At 35.8% G+C, this 20250-nt stretch overlaps 3 protein-coding genes across 5 annotated transcripts; 2 read left to right on the top strand and 1 right to left on the bottom strand.

The window, feature by feature from the left end:
- Positions 1-2770: 2770 nt before the first annotated feature.
- On the top strand, positions 2771-8286 carry LOC103843756. Of its 2 annotated transcripts, none has more exons than XM_009120528.3 (4): positions 2771-6913; positions 7232-7759; positions 7850-7970; positions 8070-8286. In XM_009120528.3, the coding sequence occupies exons 2-4, from the start codon at positions 7303-7305 to the stop codon at positions 8131-8133; spliced, it is 642 nt and encodes a 213-aa protein (XP_009118776.1). In that variant the 5' UTR covers positions 2771-6913; positions 7232-7302; the 3' UTR covers positions 8134-8286. The 2 variants fall into 2 exon arrangements, with proteins under 2 accessions (XP_009118776.1, XP_009118775.1); XM_009120527.3 differs by having other exon boundaries at positions 2772-6913; positions 8064-8286.
- Positions 8287-10477: 2191 nt separating this feature from the next.
- Positions 10478-12856, bottom strand: LOC103843755. 2 transcript variants are annotated; one of them, XM_009120526.3, is made up of 9 exons: positions 12580-12856; positions 12428-12511; positions 12226-12357; positions 11992-12159; positions 11771-11908; positions 11568-11689; positions 11231-11487; positions 10925-11154; positions 10478-10855 (listed from the first exon to the last, which is right to left on the bottom strand). In XM_009120526.3, the coding sequence occupies exons 1-9, from the start codon at positions 12760-12762 to the stop codon at positions 10595-10597; spliced, it is 1575 nt and encodes a 524-aa protein (XP_009118774.1). In that variant the 5' UTR covers positions 12763-12856; the 3' UTR covers positions 10478-10594. The 2 variants fall into 2 exon arrangements, with proteins under 2 accessions (XP_009118774.1, XP_009118773.1); XM_009120525.3 differs by having other exon boundaries at positions 12422-12511; positions 12580-12852.
- Positions 12857-13108: 252 nt separating this feature from the next.
- Positions 13109-20032, top strand: LOC117127957 (inactive serine/threonine-protein kinase/endoribonuclease IRE1-like). Its single transcript, XM_033279078.1, has 2 exons — positions 13109-19613; positions 19714-20032. The coding sequence occupies exon 1, from the start codon at positions 16401-16403 to the stop codon at positions 17883-17885; it is 1485 nt and encodes a 494-aa protein (XP_033134969.1). The 5' UTR covers positions 13109-16400; the 3' UTR covers positions 17886-19613; positions 19714-20032.
- Positions 20033-20250: the final 218 nt, after the last annotated feature.

Here is a 20250-nt window from a genome sequence, read left to right as displayed (position 1 = left end):
TATTGGTATGACACCTCTCTTAGTTCATTCATTACTTGCTCAGTAGTGGGGATTCTTGGATCTTTTGGAAAGTCACTGATTGCTAAGTTTCTTTCCAGCGGAGGTCTTTGGTCATGCGAGTTAAGTGCCCGTGGTAGAGGTGTTACCCCTACTTCCGCTTCATCTACGCGATGTTGCACAGGGGGAGTATTGTGTGTCTTCTCACGCCAGTGTTGCTGTGGAGACCTTTGTCTCTTGGAATTGTGGTATTGGTACCGCTGAGCTGCTCTGTGTCTCTCTGGTGTGGTGTGCTCGCCACTTCTCCGTGAAGGAGAGGATCTTCTTTGATCAGCTCTTGCGTGCCTTGAAACATGATCCCCCGAGGCATTAGATAACGCTGGTGTTATTTTGTTCTGCAGTGGTTTAGCTCTGTTCCCTGGCAGTGGAACCCTCTCTCCAAAAGGCTTTCCATGACGATCCACCCTGGCCTTATAGGGGTCATCTTTATCCAGGAGTGTTCCGTTTTCGGAGGAGTCCTCTAAGGCTACCGTCCCAGATGTTGGCAGTCTCCTTTGTACTGTGGGGCAGTTTCTTGCCAAGTGCGTTAAGCTGTTGCACGTGTGGCAGTGGTATCCGAGGTCTTCATACTCCAGATAGATGGGCAGCTCTTCTCCTGAGTCAAAGTCGATTATTGTTTCTTTTATGAGGGGCTTCAGTCCGTCAACTGAGATCTTGATTCTGGCAGCAGTTTTGGTAATCTTGTAGTCTTCAAGCGTGCCTAGATCTTGTCCGATATTGTATATCATCTTCTCGTGCCAGAAATGGAGAGGGAGGCCTTGCAGTTTTATCCAAAACGGGATCTGAGAAGGGAAGAGAGGGGAGATAACCGGTTCCCATCGTTGTAGGATCAACATCCAGTTGTTGTAGTTGTAAGGTCTGTTGTTTAGCACGAGAGTGAGGTCTTCTTCCAGTTCGAAGCGAAACTGGAAGCAAGTTTGCCCTAAGTCTGAGCCAAAAGCATGTCCCTTCAGAGACCATTTGCGTGGGAGAGCTGAGATGAGAGACCCTATAGGTTGCTCCTTAGGGTTTGTTACTCTCCCTATCAGTGTAAGCGCATTGTCACGGATGAGAGCAGATCTGTCGAAGTCTGGTGCTCTGATGCGTCGAGGGGGCATATTTGTGTGGGTTGTTAAACCCTTTCCCTTTTCCTCTGCTGTGAATTTACGAGATGCCATATCCAGTAGAAGGGTTTTGTGTCAGTCTGTTTGAGTGTCTCTCGAGTAGTAGAGTCTGTACTAGTCTGGTAGCTGAGCGCGAGAATCAGTAGTAGCCCGATGACAAGCTCTTAGAGGAGTTTCTTGTCGACTCTAAGCTTCAGTCTCCTCGTCACCCGCAGCAGGCCAGCGTAAGCGGGGTTACTCTGGCTGTCATACGGGGGAGTGAGCTCGGAAACAGCATTTCTGTGGTGGTGAGCGCGCCCGGAGAAGGAGGCCCCTCCGGCGTGGAGCAAATAATCCGGTGGTCAACAGACGTGGGATGGAGAAAACCAATGGTTAAAGCTTTTTTGGTGAAAAAACTTTTCAAAGAGGTCGGATAGATCAGAGCGACAGTTGCCAAAAGTGGAAAGTCAACTAGTGAGAGAGTTATCAGACCGGGAGGCAAAGACCTTTCTCGACAACCGTGCCTGGGAGCGTTTTGATTGACAAAAGCAAGATCACTTTCTTTCTTTCTTTCTTTCTTTCTTTACAGTACGCAGTTCAAATAATTGAAAATTGGAAAAGGTTTGCATTATCCTTATCAATATTCTTTTCTTTTTTTTTTTTGCATTATCCTTATCAATATTCTAAAATATATTTTCTCCCGTCATTTATCTTGGGACCGAAACATGAAATTCTTTTAGTTTTGTAATGTAATCGACCTAATGGTCGATATTTCAACACCAGCACACCATCCTTTTCTTTTTAAAAACACAATACCATAGCTAAAAATCTAAGTCCCTTTAACATAAAAACCAGATGAAGTCATTATATAAGTACATGAAGACATGTACATCGTGTAATGTAAGTCTCATCGTATTATTTTTTTGTTGTTAAATATGTAATTGTATGCAGTATGTATCTCAGTATATTATATACAATTTTTTTTGTATAATATTTTCGTAAAACTCTTTCAAAGTAGAACTGTTGGAACTTAGCAAAAAGGGTAAAATGTGTTATATCCCCCGAAACTTGTACCTCAAAGACCCAAAAAGAGGCATCATAAAAAACGTTTGGGCGTTTATTTTGGGCTACATAATGTAAGATGCAACCATGATAAACCAACCCAAATAGCGACTATATGGGCCCACTTAATGAAAATCGAAGCAAAGGTTTCTAGCATTTAGAACCTCTGGTTGGAAGCAAAGGTTCTATCTTATACGTAAATCGTACAGGTATTTTGGTCTCTTTTCCTGTCAGAAGGTGAATTAGTGGAAGCAATGGATAGAAGAGACTTAAGGAAGATGCTTATAGATCCAGGCTCGATGGATTCAGTTGTACTTGAAGTGAAGGTATGGCCTCAAGCCATTCCTGATAGATCATTTGATTTGGTAGACGAAGCAGCGAAAGGTGCTTATGAAACTGTTAACAATTTTCATTTTCGAGGTACGCAGTACGCTTACAAGTAATGTAATATAGCATAGGAAGTGAAGCTGTAGATTGCAGTTTTGACTTTAAAAATCCTCCGTTTTTAATTTATACTAGATTTTGACCCGCCCTTAAGGGCGGGTGTATTTTATGTTTTAATTTTTCTTTTAGAAATTTAATTTTTATATTTGTGTTTTTGTTTTTATAATCATGTTTGTATTTTTCTTTGTATAAATATTAATCAAAATCTTAATCTTTGAAAAAGATTGAGATTATTAAATAACATAAAAAAATAATTTGGGTCGAATACTTACAAAAAGAAAATGTAACCAAATAACATGCATCAGATTTCAATCATAATTTTAGTACTTTAACAATTTGCATTTGGAATCAACCCAAAAGAAAAAAATAACTGTTATTATATATATGAACGCGGTACATGTACATGCAAAGAAGCCATATGGAAAAGAAGTGGATACCGAAAATTATGGACAGGAAGTTACTTTTTTTTCTTTACCGCAAATAGAGAGTTATATCCTTTTAACATTAATCAAAATATGAGAATAATTAATTGGACATAACATTTATCAATTGGTCATGATCTTAATTTAATAGAATAGATATATTACAATAAATTGTGGCCAAAATAGCAGCAAAAATACAACACAAAAGCATGAGAGATGGTTGAATCTAGAACAAATCGATCATAACTCTTGAATCTTGAGGATCTTCATGAAGTGGTGAGATCTTGATCGTGTCGAGTGATGTTGGTCTTAGAGCTTCATGTTGCGTGTAATGGGGAGAAGATGATGATGATGTTGTGAGAAGCATGGAGGAAGAAGGGAACTCGGGGTTTGTAGGGTGGAGGATCTGTGTGAGCAGAAGCACAATTGACGCCATTGATGAACTTTGAAGAAGCTTATCTGTGTGTTTTGGGGTTTTGGTATGTTTTTTAATATTCCCAAGTGATTTTGGTCTGTTATATATAGAGAGAAACAGTGGGAGCCTCCTGTAATAAATCTAACGACCGTGGTTTTGTGTGCTTGAAATCTAACGGACGAGAGAATCCGGTAGACTGATTCTTAAAAACTTTGGGTAGCAAGTGGTTTCTGGGCTTTGACTTTTAGCTCTCATTTATTTCTCGCCCACATAAACTAGCTGTTCCACCTAGCAAAATAGAAGTACATTAAATTACATCAAGAATTTCTTGAATGCTGACAAAAAAAAGAATTTATTGAACAACAAAAAGCTACATATAATTTTTTATGTAGTAACAAAATATCAAATACATATAAAGAAAAACATGAATATAATAAAGAGCGATTTGCGTAGAAATTCTAGTAAGATGGCAATATTTGCGTCCATGGAAAAATGGAAGGCCCAAGGGCAAGGCCCAGTTGTATTGGGTGCAAAAAGACAGCGTTACCCCTATCGCCTCTCCTTTCACGTAAGAAGCTGAAGCGATTTTTAATCATTCCATGCATGTAATCATTAGAAAATATATACATATATATAAGCTGTTTATATCAGTATAGCCCAATTATGTAAGAGTAGCCTTGTATGACTATCGGTATAGCCCGATTATGAGTTCGTATTGTAATCATAAATAAAGCATTCCCCCCCCCCCTTTTATATTTGTGTTTGTCTAGCAACGAGTTATTTCATGATTTGTCTTGTTTGTGTCACTAGGACGGATAACTGCATTTCTTGTTCTACAACTTAGACGGTTACGTTGCAATTAATAAGCGTCTTAGATGGCTATATAGACTTTAGCCGGTCATTCAAGTTTAGCCGTTCATTCAAGTTTCCGGTTTAAATAACTTGCATTGTCTCTGATTTGCTACATTGTCCGGTTAAAAGTACATGACATAGACTTAGACGGTTGCTAAAGCTTTATTAAGATAAAAATTAGAACAACTTACATGAAAATAGACTTACACAATGTTCTTGAATTGTTACATTATCCGGTTAACAGTCCATGGAAAAAATACTTAGACGGTTGCTGAAGCGTGCCAGGTCATCTAGGCTTAAACGGTTGTTTCTGGTATGTTACTTTATCCGGTTAAAAGTACATGAAAGTAAACTTAGACGGTTACTAAAGCTTTAATAAGATGAAGAGTGGAAACAACATGAATTGCATCGAGAGATTGAATACGATTAACCGGTTAGATAAACGATTAGCTTTAATAAGATAAAAATTAGGACAACATTCAAAAAGTGGATATACCAAAAAAGAGTAGAAAACAACATTGATTCCATCGAGATATTTAGAAGATTAGCCGGTTAAAACGGAGAATGGAACGAGATTTAACAAACTCTGATAACTGTGGATTCGTCGGTGAGGGGTTCATCGCCGAGATTGAACCGATGATTACGCTGGTGATTCTTCATCAGACAGGGGAACGGAAAGGAGATGTCGGGGACTGAGACGGCAACGAGAGGTGTGAAACTGAAACCGGAACGAGGGTCTGAAACTGAAACCGGAACGAGATAGTCGGAAGTTTTATGATACCATATTTCTGATTTTGGAGGAATTTGGATGAAAGAGGTGAGTTGTGTTGTTTTTTTTTTTTTTGACTAAAGGTGAGTTGTGTTGTTTTGCGGAGAAAACAAAGGTAGAGGAGAGAGATGTATGTAGTAAATTCGAACTGTATCGATTGTAGTGATAATATTACTCTTGCCTCACGCGTAATGATGAAAAGCTCTGGTAGGTATCGAGCTAATGTGTGTAGGGATAGTATTGTCATTAAAAAAAACACGTCGCCCTTAACTCCGAAAATCCATCGCCGCAAATATGTGGGTTATGCTTGTATATACACTGCAATTTCTCTATAATAAATACAAATAGTGGATGTCTGTTAGGAGGGTTTCAGATAATTTTAGTTTTAGGCTTTTAGCTTAGCATCAAGAAAAGTAGAATACCATGGGAATAACTTCCTCCAAATAAATCTTGTAGTAGGTATTGGTTGGGCAAACCAAAACCAGACCACATTAAATTCAAAGACAACCCATAGAAAAAAAGTTTTGAATCAAATCCCTCATATGCGTGGGGTCAGGTCAATGCATGCACACACGTTGACTTTGGCTTCTTCAAAGTCAATAACTTGGGTCAACCATGTTACTCGTTTATTCAAAGGGCCTCTGCTTTTCATACTCCATATAGGCCCAGTTTCTACATTTAACAGCCCAGCATATATCTCTCATGAAACCCATACGGATCCTAAATGACATGTAAGCTGATGTCTTATGTCTTCAAAACTACATGCCGTTTAAACAAGCTTAAAGTTTGTCCTTAAACCCCTACTACCACCATCATTGTTCGGTAATGCCGTCCAAGTAAGCGAGGAGGTCTAAGCGTTGCTTGAAACGGTTTGTCCTTCACTTAATCTGCATTAATTTGGTTTAGTATTATGTCTCTTAAATGAACTTAAGCTTATTGGTTCTACTAAGTTAAGCTTTTGACAAAGTTGTGGGTTAACATAAGAGAAGATCTCAAAAGGCCTTAAGTTAACCTGTATATTTTGTTAATAATCGCTACATGAACATTGTGTATTAGACATGTGTCTCGTTTACGAGCTCAAGTTTTATTATTTCAAGGGAGAGAACTTGGCTAAAAAATTCAGCTTTTGACTTAAATTTTTTTTTTAGTTTAACAAATTTTCGAATGTCAACCAATAAATTGTTGTTTATCCAAATCCAATAACCGACTACTGCCAAAAATAAAATAATAAATTTGTTAATTCTTGAACATCAACCTCATGACCATGATCCATGTTATAGTTAGTGCATCCAACAAAGTCAGGAAAATATATATTTTTAGATTTATCTCCTAAACAATTCAAACAAAGAAACCTGTTAATTATCCACAAGAGATGACTTGAAAAAAGTTGATTAGAAGGAAAGGTTACAGTTTGTGTATTTACAATTTTAGTAATTTTTAAGTTTCTTTTAAAACTGCATATCCGTCTGAAATCTATTATTATACAAACCAGATCACTAATACATAATTGAGAATCAGACAATATCCAAATGTGACTGGTGAAAAAAACAAGAGACAATTAGAGCAAATCACTAAAAAGAAACAAAAGAAATGAAAAGAAAAAAACCGCGTACAAGCTGGCACGTTCTGTATCTGGTCATAACAGTCACTTTTCAATTCGTTCGGCGACACAAACAATCCAAAACTAAAAAAAAAAAACATTCTTTAGTTTTTCTGTTTATATAAACAACAAAAGCAAACTGATATCTTTGGGAAATTTAATTTGGGATACGCAATCTATTCATTCATCCTCAAAGAACCCTAATTCAAGGTGGGTACTCTGTTTTTTTTCTCTGTTTTTTGATTCGAAGTTTCGTCATTTTTGGTCTTCAAGTAATTAACGGGTTTCCACATTCCCAATGAAATATTTGATTTTTGTTACTTCGTTATTAGTTTCTGTGGTTTTTTTTATATTTTGGTTTATTGTAGAGTTTACTCTCTTAAGTATGTATCCTTTGATTAGCTTCAGGCTTTTACTTGGAGAATGGTCTACGTTAGAGTTTTAGCTAATCCAGAATTAGCATTGCTCTGTTTTTGTTTTGAGACTAATTAAGTTGCTAATAATCTATCTTTATGACTTGTTCCTCAGGGGAAGTAAAGTGCTGAATCAGCTTTGCTTTTGTGGGAGTTTAAGTAGCTTTTTTTTTAAAAGACAGTAGAATGGACCGATTGGTTTCGGGGGAACAAGATTTTGAAGTAGACATTGAAGCTGGTCTAGCTCATGTTACGCAAGAATCCACTTCAGACAATGCCTCTGAAACGATTGATGATGACGTAAACTATCCGTTAATGGGAGACGAGGAGAACCCGACAGAAACAAACAGTCAGAAGTTAGACGTTTCTGAGAGAAAACGCGATGTTGTAAAGTTCAAGAAACCAAGAAAGGCTTCAAAGCCACCTAGACCTCCAAAACGCCCTTCTTTGACTGCGAGTGACCATAAGGTGATGAGGGAAATAGCAGAGCTCGCTATGAGAAAGCGTGAAAGGATTGAAAGGATGAAAAGATCTCTAAGAAGAATCAAAGCAGCCAAGTCATCATCATCATCATCGTTTTCATGCATAAGCATCTTCTCGATGATAGTAACGGTTCTGTTCCTCGGTATTCTTGTCTCTCAAGGTACCCATCTTTTTAACTCGTAACGAATCTTGTTTAGTTCCGAAATGTGTTTCCTCAAAGCTAGTCTGTTTTTTTTATCCCACGTTGCAGGCTTCTTTGCTGGCAATTCGAATCTGAGTTCAGACATCTCGCCTGCACCAATTGTTTCACCTGACAACCAATTGGTTTCGGCTCAGTTATACAATGATCCTAGCCCTACCACCTCATACAGGTGAGAATGAGCTTGAAGAAAGCCTTTTTTTCCTTTCTAAATCAAGGACAAATATGAACACATTTTCTAACGTTTCTCGATTAATCTGTGTAGTTTCAGATACATGAGGAAGCGAATTTCGGGTGCCGAAGAAGGAGAAGACTCAAGAGATGTTACCAGATGAGTTGATATGTGTTTTGGTCTTTGATATCAACTCAATCTGTTAACTCTTTTTCGTTCAAGTTTTGTTCTCTTTGTATATTTTCTGTTGTTTTGGTGACTCGAGGTGTAAACGACCGCGTTTTATAATAAATGATGATCTGAAATTGAACCATGACTAGCCGGGTCTGTTTTTGAATTATGTGGAATATATTAGTGATTGTGGGCTAAGTGAAATTACGTGGTTGGGTTATTATCAAAGGAAAATTGATGAAAAACATATTTTATGTTAGTGTTCATACTACAAAACGCCCAAAACAATGAAAATGACTTGCATGCCAATTGGATTCTACAACGTTTATGGTCTAATATCCACATTATATCTCACACCCGTAATATCTATATGTTAAAAAGTTAATTATGTTTTTGTCATCGTATATGATGCATTGATGTTAGTGGAACCAACACTATATGATGTAACATTCTGAAACTTTCGATTGTTATACATATCTCCAAAATGAAAATTTGAATTCAGTCATGTTGAAACAACGTATTTTCCTAACAAATCACAGAGGACATGTGTTCTCGTTTGTAGTTCTTATTTTATTTTATTTTATTTGTTAACTCTAGTTGGTAATATTTGCATTTATAGAATCCACAATGATCATGATTTTTGTTATTAATAAGATTGTCATGTGAATAAAAGTTTGAATGATATATTTTAGAAAAGATTGCCATGACTCTTCTAAGCTAATATCAACCCATTGATGATAATAGTTTAGTTGTGTGGATCTTGTGCAGTTCAAAAGTTTGAATGATATATTTTAGATTTCTTTTCCATAAACTCAACCAGTTGACGAGAACAATCGCAACATTAAGTGGATCTTAATGGATAAATACTTTTAATCAGTATTGAAGATACTTTTTTTTTTTAAAGTGATTAATAACGTTAACTAGCTCTAAAATTAAAAGTCTAAAATGAAAAGTGGTATAATGGTTATGAAGTAATATTGGTTTAGACATCAATTTGACTTGACTCTTGCTACTAGATTTGTATCTACGTACACACACACATATATACATTTTGAAATATAACTTACATTGCTTCATGAATACATGAATTTCCCACATAATATATGCTTTTTTTCATTTTTAGGTTTTCCATGTATTAACTTATATATATTTGTTAGTGGATGTATTTTTTTTTTTGAAACACTAGTGGATGTATTCATTACATATATTTTATTTTCTTGTTTCTGATTATCCACTATATATGATTTAAAGATGGGTTTTTGAAATTAACCAGCATAAATGGTAGTATTTGAGTAGAATAGATAACAATTCACCAAAGACAGATAACTATAAATGTCTAATGTGGTTTAACGAATCTAATCAAAATTGTATGAAAAAGAACAGAGAAAAACAGATTAAAAAAAACTAAATTGAACACCCTTGTTAAAAAATATCTCATGAAAGGATCTCAAAATTTTATAAAATACATAATTTGATCTGAGAATCTCATTTTTAAATACCTTCGATGAAAATGCTTTACTATTCTAAAAATTCAATTTATATCCTACAACAATCCTTCCCATTTTGGTCGGAAATAAATTTAGAATGAAACAAAATTGCATATTGACACGCACATATACTTTTCAGACAACCATTCCCATCAAATATCAATTATTGTTATCATGCAAGCTGAACCATCATCAATGACATTCCTTACAAAACCCGTTCCAAGGGTGTTTACGTCATCATTCCATTCTATAAATGCCATCCGCTTCTGTTTCTCTCGGCGTGCAGAGTCTAGAATCCAGCGACTTGATTTTACATAAGTAAAAAAGAAAAAAAGTCAACCATGTCCGGCAATAAGTTATAAGATATCGATATTCCAAGGTCTTATGTTCTTCTACCGGTTTTTTATTATCCAGTGTTGGTTTCATCGTAACCCTAAACAAAAACACCAAAAATATCATTCTCATCACAGTCTTAACCAAGCTCACGACTTATTACATCACACCTTGATATTCAACATCGAAGGAGCTCTACTCAAATCAAACACCTTGTTCCCTTCATGCTTGTAGCTTTTGAAGCTGGAGGGGTAATGAGGTCACTTCTCCTCTTCGTTCTCTATCCATTTATAAGCTTGATGAGCTACGAAATGGGCATGAAGACCATGGTGATGTTGAGCTTCTTTGGGGTTAAAAAAGAAAAGTTTCGAGCTGGCTCGTAAATGTTTTACGAGAGGCAAGTTTACTTGGTATCACTCTTGTTTACTAGAGGCAAGTTTACTTGGTATCACTCTAAACACAGAAGCATTAGTGTTATTCTTTTTCTTTTGCAGGTTGATCTCTTGCTAGCACCGATCAACTATTGTTTCGTTCTTCTGTATTTCATAGAGTTTTAAATTGTCTCATAGGTCACTAAATCAGACTCTTCTCTAATGCATAGATCGATCAAGATTCAGGCTCTCTCTTCGAGTTTCAGGGAAAAGATACGAGAAAGAAAGAAAAAAAAATTAAAATCAAAATCAAAATGAAAGATACGAGCAAGTGCGGTGCCTCCTGCAGAACAAGTGCAGCTCCTGCAACGGCTGCTGCAGCTGCTATAACCATAGTGGTACAGGGTGTTATTTTACGGCCGCCACTTCCACGGGAGAGTTTCCTCAAGATCAGTTTGCACGACTTATCAGCTTCTTCGTAAAGAAAACTATTGGCTACTCCTTTAGTGATGGTTTTTTCGTTCTATAGACAAATAATATGTGAGGTTTTAGTTGAAATTAGCTTAGAAGATTCTAAATGAGGCATTATTACCTTCATCCTGAATCTATATATAGCATGCTTGACAGTGAGAGCATCACTCGACGATGATGATAATAGTTTAAAGGAATGATCCTCCCATTCGTCTACAAGCTTTTTAAGAAGAGCAACGCTAGCTTCAAGATTCTCCTTATAGAGAATATCCCATTGCTTAAAGCAATCAACGTTTTCTGTTACAGACCTGATGGCGATTTCTATAGCTTCCTTGGCTACATCAGGATTTCCTGTGAAAAAACAATTTCATTAGAACGAAGCCCTCATCATTACTGGAGCAAGTGGTGTTTCGTTGGTTACCAATACCTTGTCCACCAGCTAATTTCAAGGAAAAAGTGAATATCTGTTTCAGTGCGTTTGCACTAGTAATAGTATCTGGTGCAAGGGCTACTTCCTTCAACAAGGGATAAATTGCCTCAAACCTCTCCGTTGCCTCCCCTACTCTAGCAGGGAATGTAAGCCGCACCAAGATCTCAAACGAACGAGGTGGAATCAGCCTCTCTCCATGCCTAACAGGTTCGTTTAGGAGTACAGCCCGAGCCTCTGGATTCGAGGACAAAAACCTGATTAAAAGAAAAAAAAAACAAGATTTTAGTCATACAAGCAGAGGGAGGGAGGGAGAAAATCTTAAAAATGGACTCACATCTCAAGAGATTGCAGGATGAGATCAATTGACTGAGAGCTGTAGGACTTGTTCTTAACGACTAGTGGCAGCAAGTTACGCACCCACGAATACAAGCCAGCACATAAATCACCTTGGGAGGCCTGTCACCATTTAATTAAAAATTGAACAAACTTTGACACTCTCGGTCACATGAAAAAATAATAATAATAATCAGAATGAACCTGAGCCATCATCCAAATTATAAAGGGAAGCTTGTCCTGGCCTTGATATGTAGGTCTGTCCCTCAGCTTTGGCAAAACGAGAGTCAAAGCATCAGGTTTGGTACGCAGCACCATGGCTAATACAACAAATGTTGCCACCTTACAAGTAGTTAGAAAAAAACAAGAGTCAGTCAGAGAGTCAAACAAAGTTAAAACAGAAGCAATTCAAAAATTAACTGAACCTTAGATAAGTCAGAATTAAGTTGTTCAACTTTGACAACGCCAGGCCATTCAGTGAGAATGAGATCAGAGGCCCATAGTACAACGGCAGGCAGTGTCTCGAATGGAAGCGTGTTGATGAAATCGAGTGATTGTTCGTAGACAGACATAGGAATAAGAGATAACGGAACCTGTTTAATTTAAGAGATAATAATCAGCCTAAGAAAGACTTTTAGAAGAAATTACAAAAGGCTCACATGAATGAGTTTGGATAGAGGATAGTCGTCGAACATGTTGACCCAGTGAAAGGAGGATACTTGGGAAAGTTGAATCCCATAGTAATCGATTACTTTCAATATCTGCTTCAACGGATGATACCAATCCTCGTCCTATTAACAAACCATAATTAAAATTCGAAGTAGACAAAACGGATCAAATCTTAATTTCAGTTACCGATACTTTCTCGAGGAAAGTCGCAAGAGAAGAGGGATCCATCTTTTCGGCAGTTTCGGACAAAGACAATATCGCCGCCTTGTGAGTTTCCTGTTAACAAAAATTGAACATCGAATTCTGCAGCTTCCAAATACAAAATCAAATCGAGTTCACTTTACCTTTTCTTCGTCGAGTAGGTCTGAGGGATCGATATTTGCCTCCTCCGCCTTCGGATTCGGATTCGATTTGATCATACCCATTAGGTTTTCTCGTTTTGTTGCAGAAACCGAAGAGAGAGAATCATTTTTTCTTTTAATTATGTTTGCTTCCTCCCCCTTCGTATTCGATTTGATCAGAACCATTATGTGTTTCTCCTTTGTGCTTTGTCGAGAGCGAAAAGTTTTTCTTTTTTGGCTCTATTTATTTATGGACAGAGATTGCAAATCAACAAATGTTAATTTTCCTTTTCCTTCGATCCCATATGGATCCTTTCCCTTCCTACACCGTCCGATTTCTTCATCCACGTGTCTACATCCTGATGAAGGTAAATCTTAGCATGAGGTGGCTACTATTTACTTACTATATTGATAAATCATAGTTTCCATATATTTTACAAAATCAATTTCTCAAAAAACTTCGTGGGCAGAAAAATGGTTTACTATATAATAACTAACTAGATTTTGATCCGCGCTTTCCAAGCGCGGATTTTTTTTCAAAATTAAATATATATTTTTGATGATTTTCTATATAAGAATATAAGTTTAAGTACATTTATTTGGAATCTCGAATCAAATTGTACCAAACTGAAAAAAAAAATAAAATTTGAATTGAATTTCATAAATAACCGAGAATATCATATTTTTCTAGAACCTAAAATTAAAACTGAACCAAAAACTAAATGGGTACCTAAATATTTAAAGTACAAATTATATTTTTACAAATATTAATGATGATGACTAATAGTGCATGTACATTTAATTGGTGAGAAGAAAGCATTATATTTTCTAAATTATTAAACTCTTTTAGTGGAGTACATATGTGATCTATAAACAAATTAAGATATAAACATTTTTTTTATATCCGATCTAAACTTGTGATGGAACTGGTAAACATGGTGGCCGTATATAATCCATACTGGCTTATATTTGTCATATAACATTCTTTCAGATTTTTTTACAAACTCATCTGTTTTCACAAACTTCGTATTTAGTAAAAACTTATTAATTAAAAATCTAATAAAACCAAAAAAATCTGTTATTAACCCGTGGTCCGATACCGACTGACTCGGGAAAACCATAATTGTTTTTAATACTTATTTATTATTTCATCAATACCTTATAATAGTACATAAAACTAAATAAACTATTTTTTGTCATATAAATAAATTCATTGTATTTATATTATGCATTTTAATTTATAGGTTTTGTAATGATCAACACTATTACAATTTAAATGTATATATTTTATTTTTTAGAAGCATACAACTGGTTCACACCTATTAATAAAATTAAAATTAAGATTGATAGAATGAGAATTTTTTAATATATCATGAATCCAAAGAATTAAATTAATAGGTATGAAGTCTTTATACCAAAAACCAAAATACAAAATTTTAATCAATGAGAATTAAATTTTGTTTGTTAATTTAAGAAAATTTTGGAAAATAGTCATTTTCATTAAAAGAGAAAAAAAATATCAATGATTCTGTCTTAATAGTATAGGTATTCTTATTTAACTTAGATTGTTGTAGTTGTTAGTATATTTAAGTGTCATTAGATTTGGTAATCGTAGTTGATGGGATAAATATGATCGATCTTGTTTAATATAGTATTCTCGTATAGGGGTTTTAATTTTTTGACTTCTTCATCACAATGATTGTGATCCCAGCATGTTAGGGGTTTTAATTTTTTATGGTAACATAAAAAGATAAATATGCATAGTTAATTATTAATTGCGTATAGTTAAAGTAATTAATTGTAGGACTAAAAATATAATAAATTGTTATAGATATGTCCAACAACCTTTTATAAGTAGATTTTTAAAGAATACTTCCCTTTTAATAGTATAGACTAGAGATTGACATGGCTATTTTTAGTATAAATATCTGAACCGAACAATTCCACACTCACAATAGATCAACTCAAAACCCACACATAATATTCAAATGGAATTTAATTTTAAAACAAAAAAAAACAATACACCTAAATGGATAGCCAATGTTCATGCGTAATTGATTTTAGTAAAAAGAACTTTTTCTATGTGTTCAGATAAATTAAGTGAAATAGAAATAAATTTTTTATTTAGTAAAATAATTATATGGAGTGAAAAATTAAGTGACAATAATATATTTTTATTTTTATTAATTTAATTTAATTTAATTTATTATTTTATTTGCAAAAACATGTTTTTGAATTACGTTTTTTGGCAACATAATTTTCTACCGATTGAAACTAAAATAAAACAAACTAAATGGAATGTTTAACCATATGCAAAGCCCAGTTGTTTTACATTTTTGATTATATAATTGGTACAAAGTTAATGTTGATTAACTAATAAATAAAAATCTGCACTATTATTATTACGGTAATATAATTAATTATGTGATGTATTGTTAAGTTAATATAATTAATGAAATTGTTAAACTTAGTAAAATATGAAAAAACAATTAATGTAATTATATTAATGAAATTACTAAAATGACGATTATATTAATTAAATTACTAAAAATATATTATATTTATTATTTATAAAGATATCTATTTTTCCAAACAATATCTAAAGCTATTCAGTTTTAATAATATCGATAAATATGTTTAAGGTAAGGTTGTTAAACTAAGCTTGAAGCCCGCATGACTCGACTCAGTCACCACCGATTTTCCTTTATGTTCTCTAGACAACTTACCCCCGACGACATGACGAGATTCCTGAGATCTACGACTACAAAGCTAGAGAGAGAAGCAGAGTAAAATAGAGAGAGAATACCTGAGTCGGATGAAGAATGAGAAAAATGAGAGACGAGAGGGGTATTTATAAGGAAGGAGCAACGCATCCCCTCGAGGCATCATCAGTAGGCATAAACGGGCCTAGATGGGCCCATTAAGGCGCGTGGATGCCAACATCATCTCGCGATGCTCCGACTTCTCTAGGCAAACCGGAACCGGTTTAGACCAAGACCGACGGATACGCCCAAGACCAAAGAAAACCATCGGTTCATTCAAACCGATAAACTTCGAAGACTCAATAAGAAACAGCATGCAGCGACCAGTCACAAGAAGATGTGCGGCACATCCGAACGAAGGAATGAGCGAGATCACGAGTTCAGAACATTCATCCTTAAGACCTTACTTCCAAATTTGCTGACTCAACTACACTACTCACCAGTGAACTGGAGGGACTTACTGTTGGGTATGAGCCTGACCCTTTTGACCCACAAGATAATTGTCATGACCCATAACCATGTAAGGTAGACTCGGCTTGCTGGCTTTTAAGCCGCCGTCTCGACTCGACTCGAGACTACTTTTAGTCGATCAGATGGGCGAGCGAAAGCAATCGGCTTGACGACTCAAAGTAAAGGCCGACAGCTCGGCCCAATCAACGAAAGGCCCATTAAGTCAAGACGAGTAGGTTAACGAGCGACCGCCTATAAAAGGCGAGAGAGGGGTGTCGAGGAAGGGATCGACAAATCACCACACACTTACTTTCGGCCAAAAACTAGGGTTTAGATCTTATTCTCGCCGACTTGTATCTCCCGGTGAACTAGCTTTCGCTGGTTTACTTTTTACCGTGTCTTTCCCTTTTTGTATCACAATCAAACGATTCGTTGATCTAATAAAACGTGTTTGTCTCGATCCACCGACGAAAACCCGTTCCCTTTCTTTACTAGTTTGTCGATAGTACTCGGTTCAAACAACGGTGAGCATGTAGTTTTCTATATTTTTCTTCTTGTCCTCTGTTTATTATATTCCAGTTTATTTTTTCTATATATATTCTGACATTTAATATGTTATTCTCTTCCAGTGCAGATGAGTGGTTGGAACAAAGAACAAAGAGCGAGGGAGGCCATGAGAGCTTCAGTCTTCAAGTGTCGCTTCCTTGTCATAGTCTTGTGTCTGCTGTCTTTTTGTTCCTTCGTTGGCAACGTTACAAATCAGTGAGTTGCTCCTCCTTCCCTTTCTACTCTTTACGCTTAGCATTGCTCTATATCATTAGTTTAACATTAATATCTGCCCCCTTTTTGACCAGGGAACCATACATGGTGTTTCATGTTAATAGCGATGGAAAATATTTCATAACGCATCCGTGGAAGCTGCTCGAGATAGCAAGTTGGGATATCGCTAAGTTTGTGGTTGCTCCTTTCTGTCTGGTTGGTCTTGTATTCCAGATGTGGACTTTTTCAAATCAGACTCAAGGTCTCCAACAAGATCAAGGAAACTTAAAACCTGATGAGAAGATGGTGAAAAATCCGCCAAAAAAGAAAAAAAACAAAAAATCTTCATCAAAAAAGAAAGAGGGAAATTTGCAATACCAACATGTTGGGGAGACAGAGATTGAAGCTGATCAGGAAAATGATATCGACATTAGATATGGTGATCAGTCTATTTACGAACCACAACCACAGTCACATCAACCTACAGAAAACTTAGAGCTCGAACTAAAGTCAATAGTGAGGGACAAAAGTAGTATAAACAATTTGACTAAATTACTGGCTGTGGGAGCTGACGGCATTGAGGTCTTTGAGGATACACGTGATCAACGTCTCGTGGCCGTGAAAAGAATCATTTACTCCGATGAAGCGCTTGCAATTGCGTATAATGAAAGGCAAAACCACTATAACACTGAAAATCATTCGAACCAAATTCTCCGGCACTATGGTCTCGATTTCACTGATTCTTACATTTATGTCTATTTACAACCCTGGATGTGCACTATAGGTGACTTGATTAGATTCTGTTCAAGCAAAGGAAGTGACACACGATATCTCACTCAGAACCAAATATGTCTTTTGGAGAAATTTATTAAAAAAAATAAGTGTTGGGAAGCCACTGGTCGTCCTTCCAGTCTCCTTGTTAGTCTGATAAAAAATATAGTTTCGGGTGTTGCCGAACTGCATCGTTCAAATATTATTCATCGAGATATAAATCTGGAAAGCTTTTTTATAATGGCTACTGAGGATGAGGATTTTATTGCAAAGCTTGGGGATTTGAGCATGGGCAAGCTTCTCGGGGACAGTGGGTACTTCGGGGAACAAAAACGGAAAGCACCGGAGCAGATACAGAGGAAGAATCAATTCGAAGGTTTGACAAACGATGTCTATTTCCTTGGATGTGTCTTTGGTTTTTCGATCTCTCAGGGTAACCCTGTATTTGAAGATGTATGTGAAGATGATATCATTTTTAAACAAAAAGCAAAGAATATATTGAAAAACTTCCCCGAAGGTTACCAAATTTTCAAGAATTTGACTAGAACCCCCCATGCAAAGCGGTAATGTTATTTATTTATTCATTCGTTAATATTATTATTTTAATTGATTTCACAAATTAACCAATCTCCTTGCATATTTTCAGTATTACTGCAAAACGAGCACCATGTTATTTATTTATTCTTTCGTTAATATTATTATTTTAATTGATTTCACAAATTAACCAATCTCCTTGATTATTTTCAGTATTACTGCAAAAAGAGCACTGGCCGAACCATTTTTTTGGACATGTGTGATGAAGGTGCACTTCTATTCGGTTGCTAGTCGTTGCTTTGTCGGTTCTAAAGAGCAGGATGTATGGAATTCACTACAAAAAAGTGCAGGAATAGTTCTGGAGAATGACAAATGTTGGGATACGAGACTAGAAGATGCTTTTAGAATCAAAATAGCCAAAGAGGGTTACCGTTGTGATCGACTTGCCGATTTGGTAAGACTTGTGAGAAATACTCTTTGGCATTACGGCGGAGAAGAGAATGAAGATGTTGAGGTTTGTATTTTTACACATATTTACTAGCTATTTTGTATTTCATAACACTTCATATTCCAAACACATAGTGTATTAACTATTTTGTACATGTATTTGATGTTTTAGCATATCGTGGGAACTTCTCAAGAATCAATACTCGAGTATTTCGATAGAAAGTTTCCGCAACTGCTGGTGCAAGTGTACTATATAGCTTTTGATCACTACCGGACACATAAGGATTTAAGAACATACTTTGAGTGACAAAGGTTGGTGATTTAATTATTTTAATCTTTTGCTGATAAATGTAATATCTCACTGTATATATATATATTTTATTTTTTTTTAATTTGTTGACAGACACTCCATAACTAGGCTTTGGGAGATGACTCACGACATCTGTCATTTGGCTTCTCCATTATTGGATTAAAACTACTTATGTTTTTTTTTGCTTCAAATAATTGTCGGTTAAGTTCTCTATTGATTCGGTTCAAAGTTATCAAGTTTAAAGCCTTATGAATTTTATAAATAAATGTTAAAGGATTTGTGAGATACATACATATTATATTGAACAATACTAAACTTAACAACTTGCATGCTTTCTTTAATGGTCATACCCCTTTTGTTGGTCTCTCACTATATCCCTTTTCTCATCTCCGAAACTGATCCAGTAAAGCGGCCTCCTATCTCACAATGGTTTGATAGGCTCTTTCAAGTTTGTTGTTGTTCAATATCAAACGCCAAACAACTACTATTTCATTTTATATAATATTCAAATAGAGGAGCTGCCAAATTGGGATAAGTCGGAAGCTAAATATAAATCCCATTTGTTCACAAGGTCAATTAACCCTTTTCTTAATTATTATGTTTTGTTTGATTGACCTCATCACCATATTGTAAGTATTATATTATCTACTTTAAGATTACAAAAGAAGATACATACGTGTGAGAGAAAAAGATGAAGCAAGTATAAGATATAATCTAATTAGGATAATATTTGTTTTCTTGAGGAAGACATAGATGGATTCGTCGTTTGTAAAGAACAACAGATATACGAGAGAGGAGAAGACTCATTGTCTCTTTAATGGTTTTTTATCTTTCCCTGTAATGGTCCTCAATGTAAGGTTACTACACTTATTTCCTCCCCCTTGCAATCTATTTGTGTTATCTGTGTAAGCTTTGTTGAAGGTGTTGTCTTTGCTGAGTAGATGATTGAAGCTTTTCAAGAACGCTGTTTTGGACCTACATTTGAACTCAAGTCACATGACAAGGTGCTTGTGGTTTATATACAAGTCAAAGATGAGTGTGTGTATACTTGTCTTCTCAAGCTTGTTGTTTGTGTGTGTTTTCTTTTTTCTGATTGTCACACAGTACTCTCTCTGAGATATGGGATCCGTTTATGAGACCAGAAGGTGGTGGAAGTGCAGAATGCAGATGATGTTATATCTAGACTTGCTACTGCTATGGAATCCATGGAAGTTGAATATCAAGGCTGTGCAATTCTGGTGGTGAGTCATGGAGATCCTCTTCAGATGTTACATAACATTCTCCATTCAGCTAAGCAACACAGAGGAGGTTTTCGTTTTAGCAGTGAGGTTTCAGATGAGCAGAGTTGCTTCCGTCTTGTCTCAGCACCGCAAGTTTGCTTTGCAACACGTAGCTTGATCTTTGGCATTAGTTAGAAAGACATTTATGTACCTCGTGGTCTACTTAATGGATGAAAACATGTTCTCAGAACACACCCAAACCCATTGTCTTTGTGCAACTAAACCTCTTGGTCTCTTTGCTCGAGTCTGATTCAAGTTTTACCTAGACGATGATCAAGAATGGGTTCTCTTGATCTTGATATGTATTGGTGCATGCATAACTAAGAGCTATCAGTTTAGTGTTAAATCCTACCTTTTACTA

Source organism: Brassica rapa, chromosome A09 (genome assembly GCF_000309985.2).
Source record: "Brassica rapa cultivar Chiifu-401-42 chromosome A09, CAAS_Brap_v3.01, whole genome shotgun sequence".
Lineage (NCBI taxonomy): Eukaryota > Viridiplantae > Streptophyta > Magnoliopsida > Brassicales > Brassicaceae > Brassica > Brassica rapa.
The sequence above is the reverse complement of the archived record's forward strand: the minus strand, read 5'-3'. Positions and strand labels throughout refer to the sequence as shown.

Bases quoted from the DNA above. Each gene is read 5' to 3' on its own strand.
- LOC103843756 (XM_009120527.3), top strand. From the start codon at position 7,303: ATGGACCGATTGGTTTCGGGGGAACAAGATTTTGAAGTAGACATTGAA. The intron at 7,760-7,849 runs GTACCCATCTTT...CCCACGTTGCAG, and splicing joins CGGTATTCTTGTCTCTCAAG to GCTTCTTTGCTGGCAATTCG. The intron at 7,971-8,063 runs GTGAGAATGAGC...TAATCTGTGTAG, and splicing joins AGCCCTACCACCTCATACAG to TTTCAGATACATGAGGAAGC.
- LOC103843755 (XM_009120525.3), bottom strand. From the start codon at position 12,762: ATGGTTCTGATCAAATCGAATACGAAGGGGGAGGAAGCAAACATAATT. The intron at 11,909-11,991 runs GTTCAGTTAATT...ACTACTTGTAAG, and splicing joins TTAATTCTGACTTATCTAAG to GTGGCAACATTTGTTGTATT. The intron at 11,488-11,567 runs GTGAGTCCATTT...TCTTTTAATCAG, and splicing joins ATCCTGCAATCTCTTGAGAT to GTTTTTGTCCTCGAATCCAG.
- LOC117127957 (XM_033279078.1), top strand. From the start codon at position 16,401: ATGTTATTCTCTTCCAGTGCAGATGAGTGGTTGGAACAAAGAACAAAG.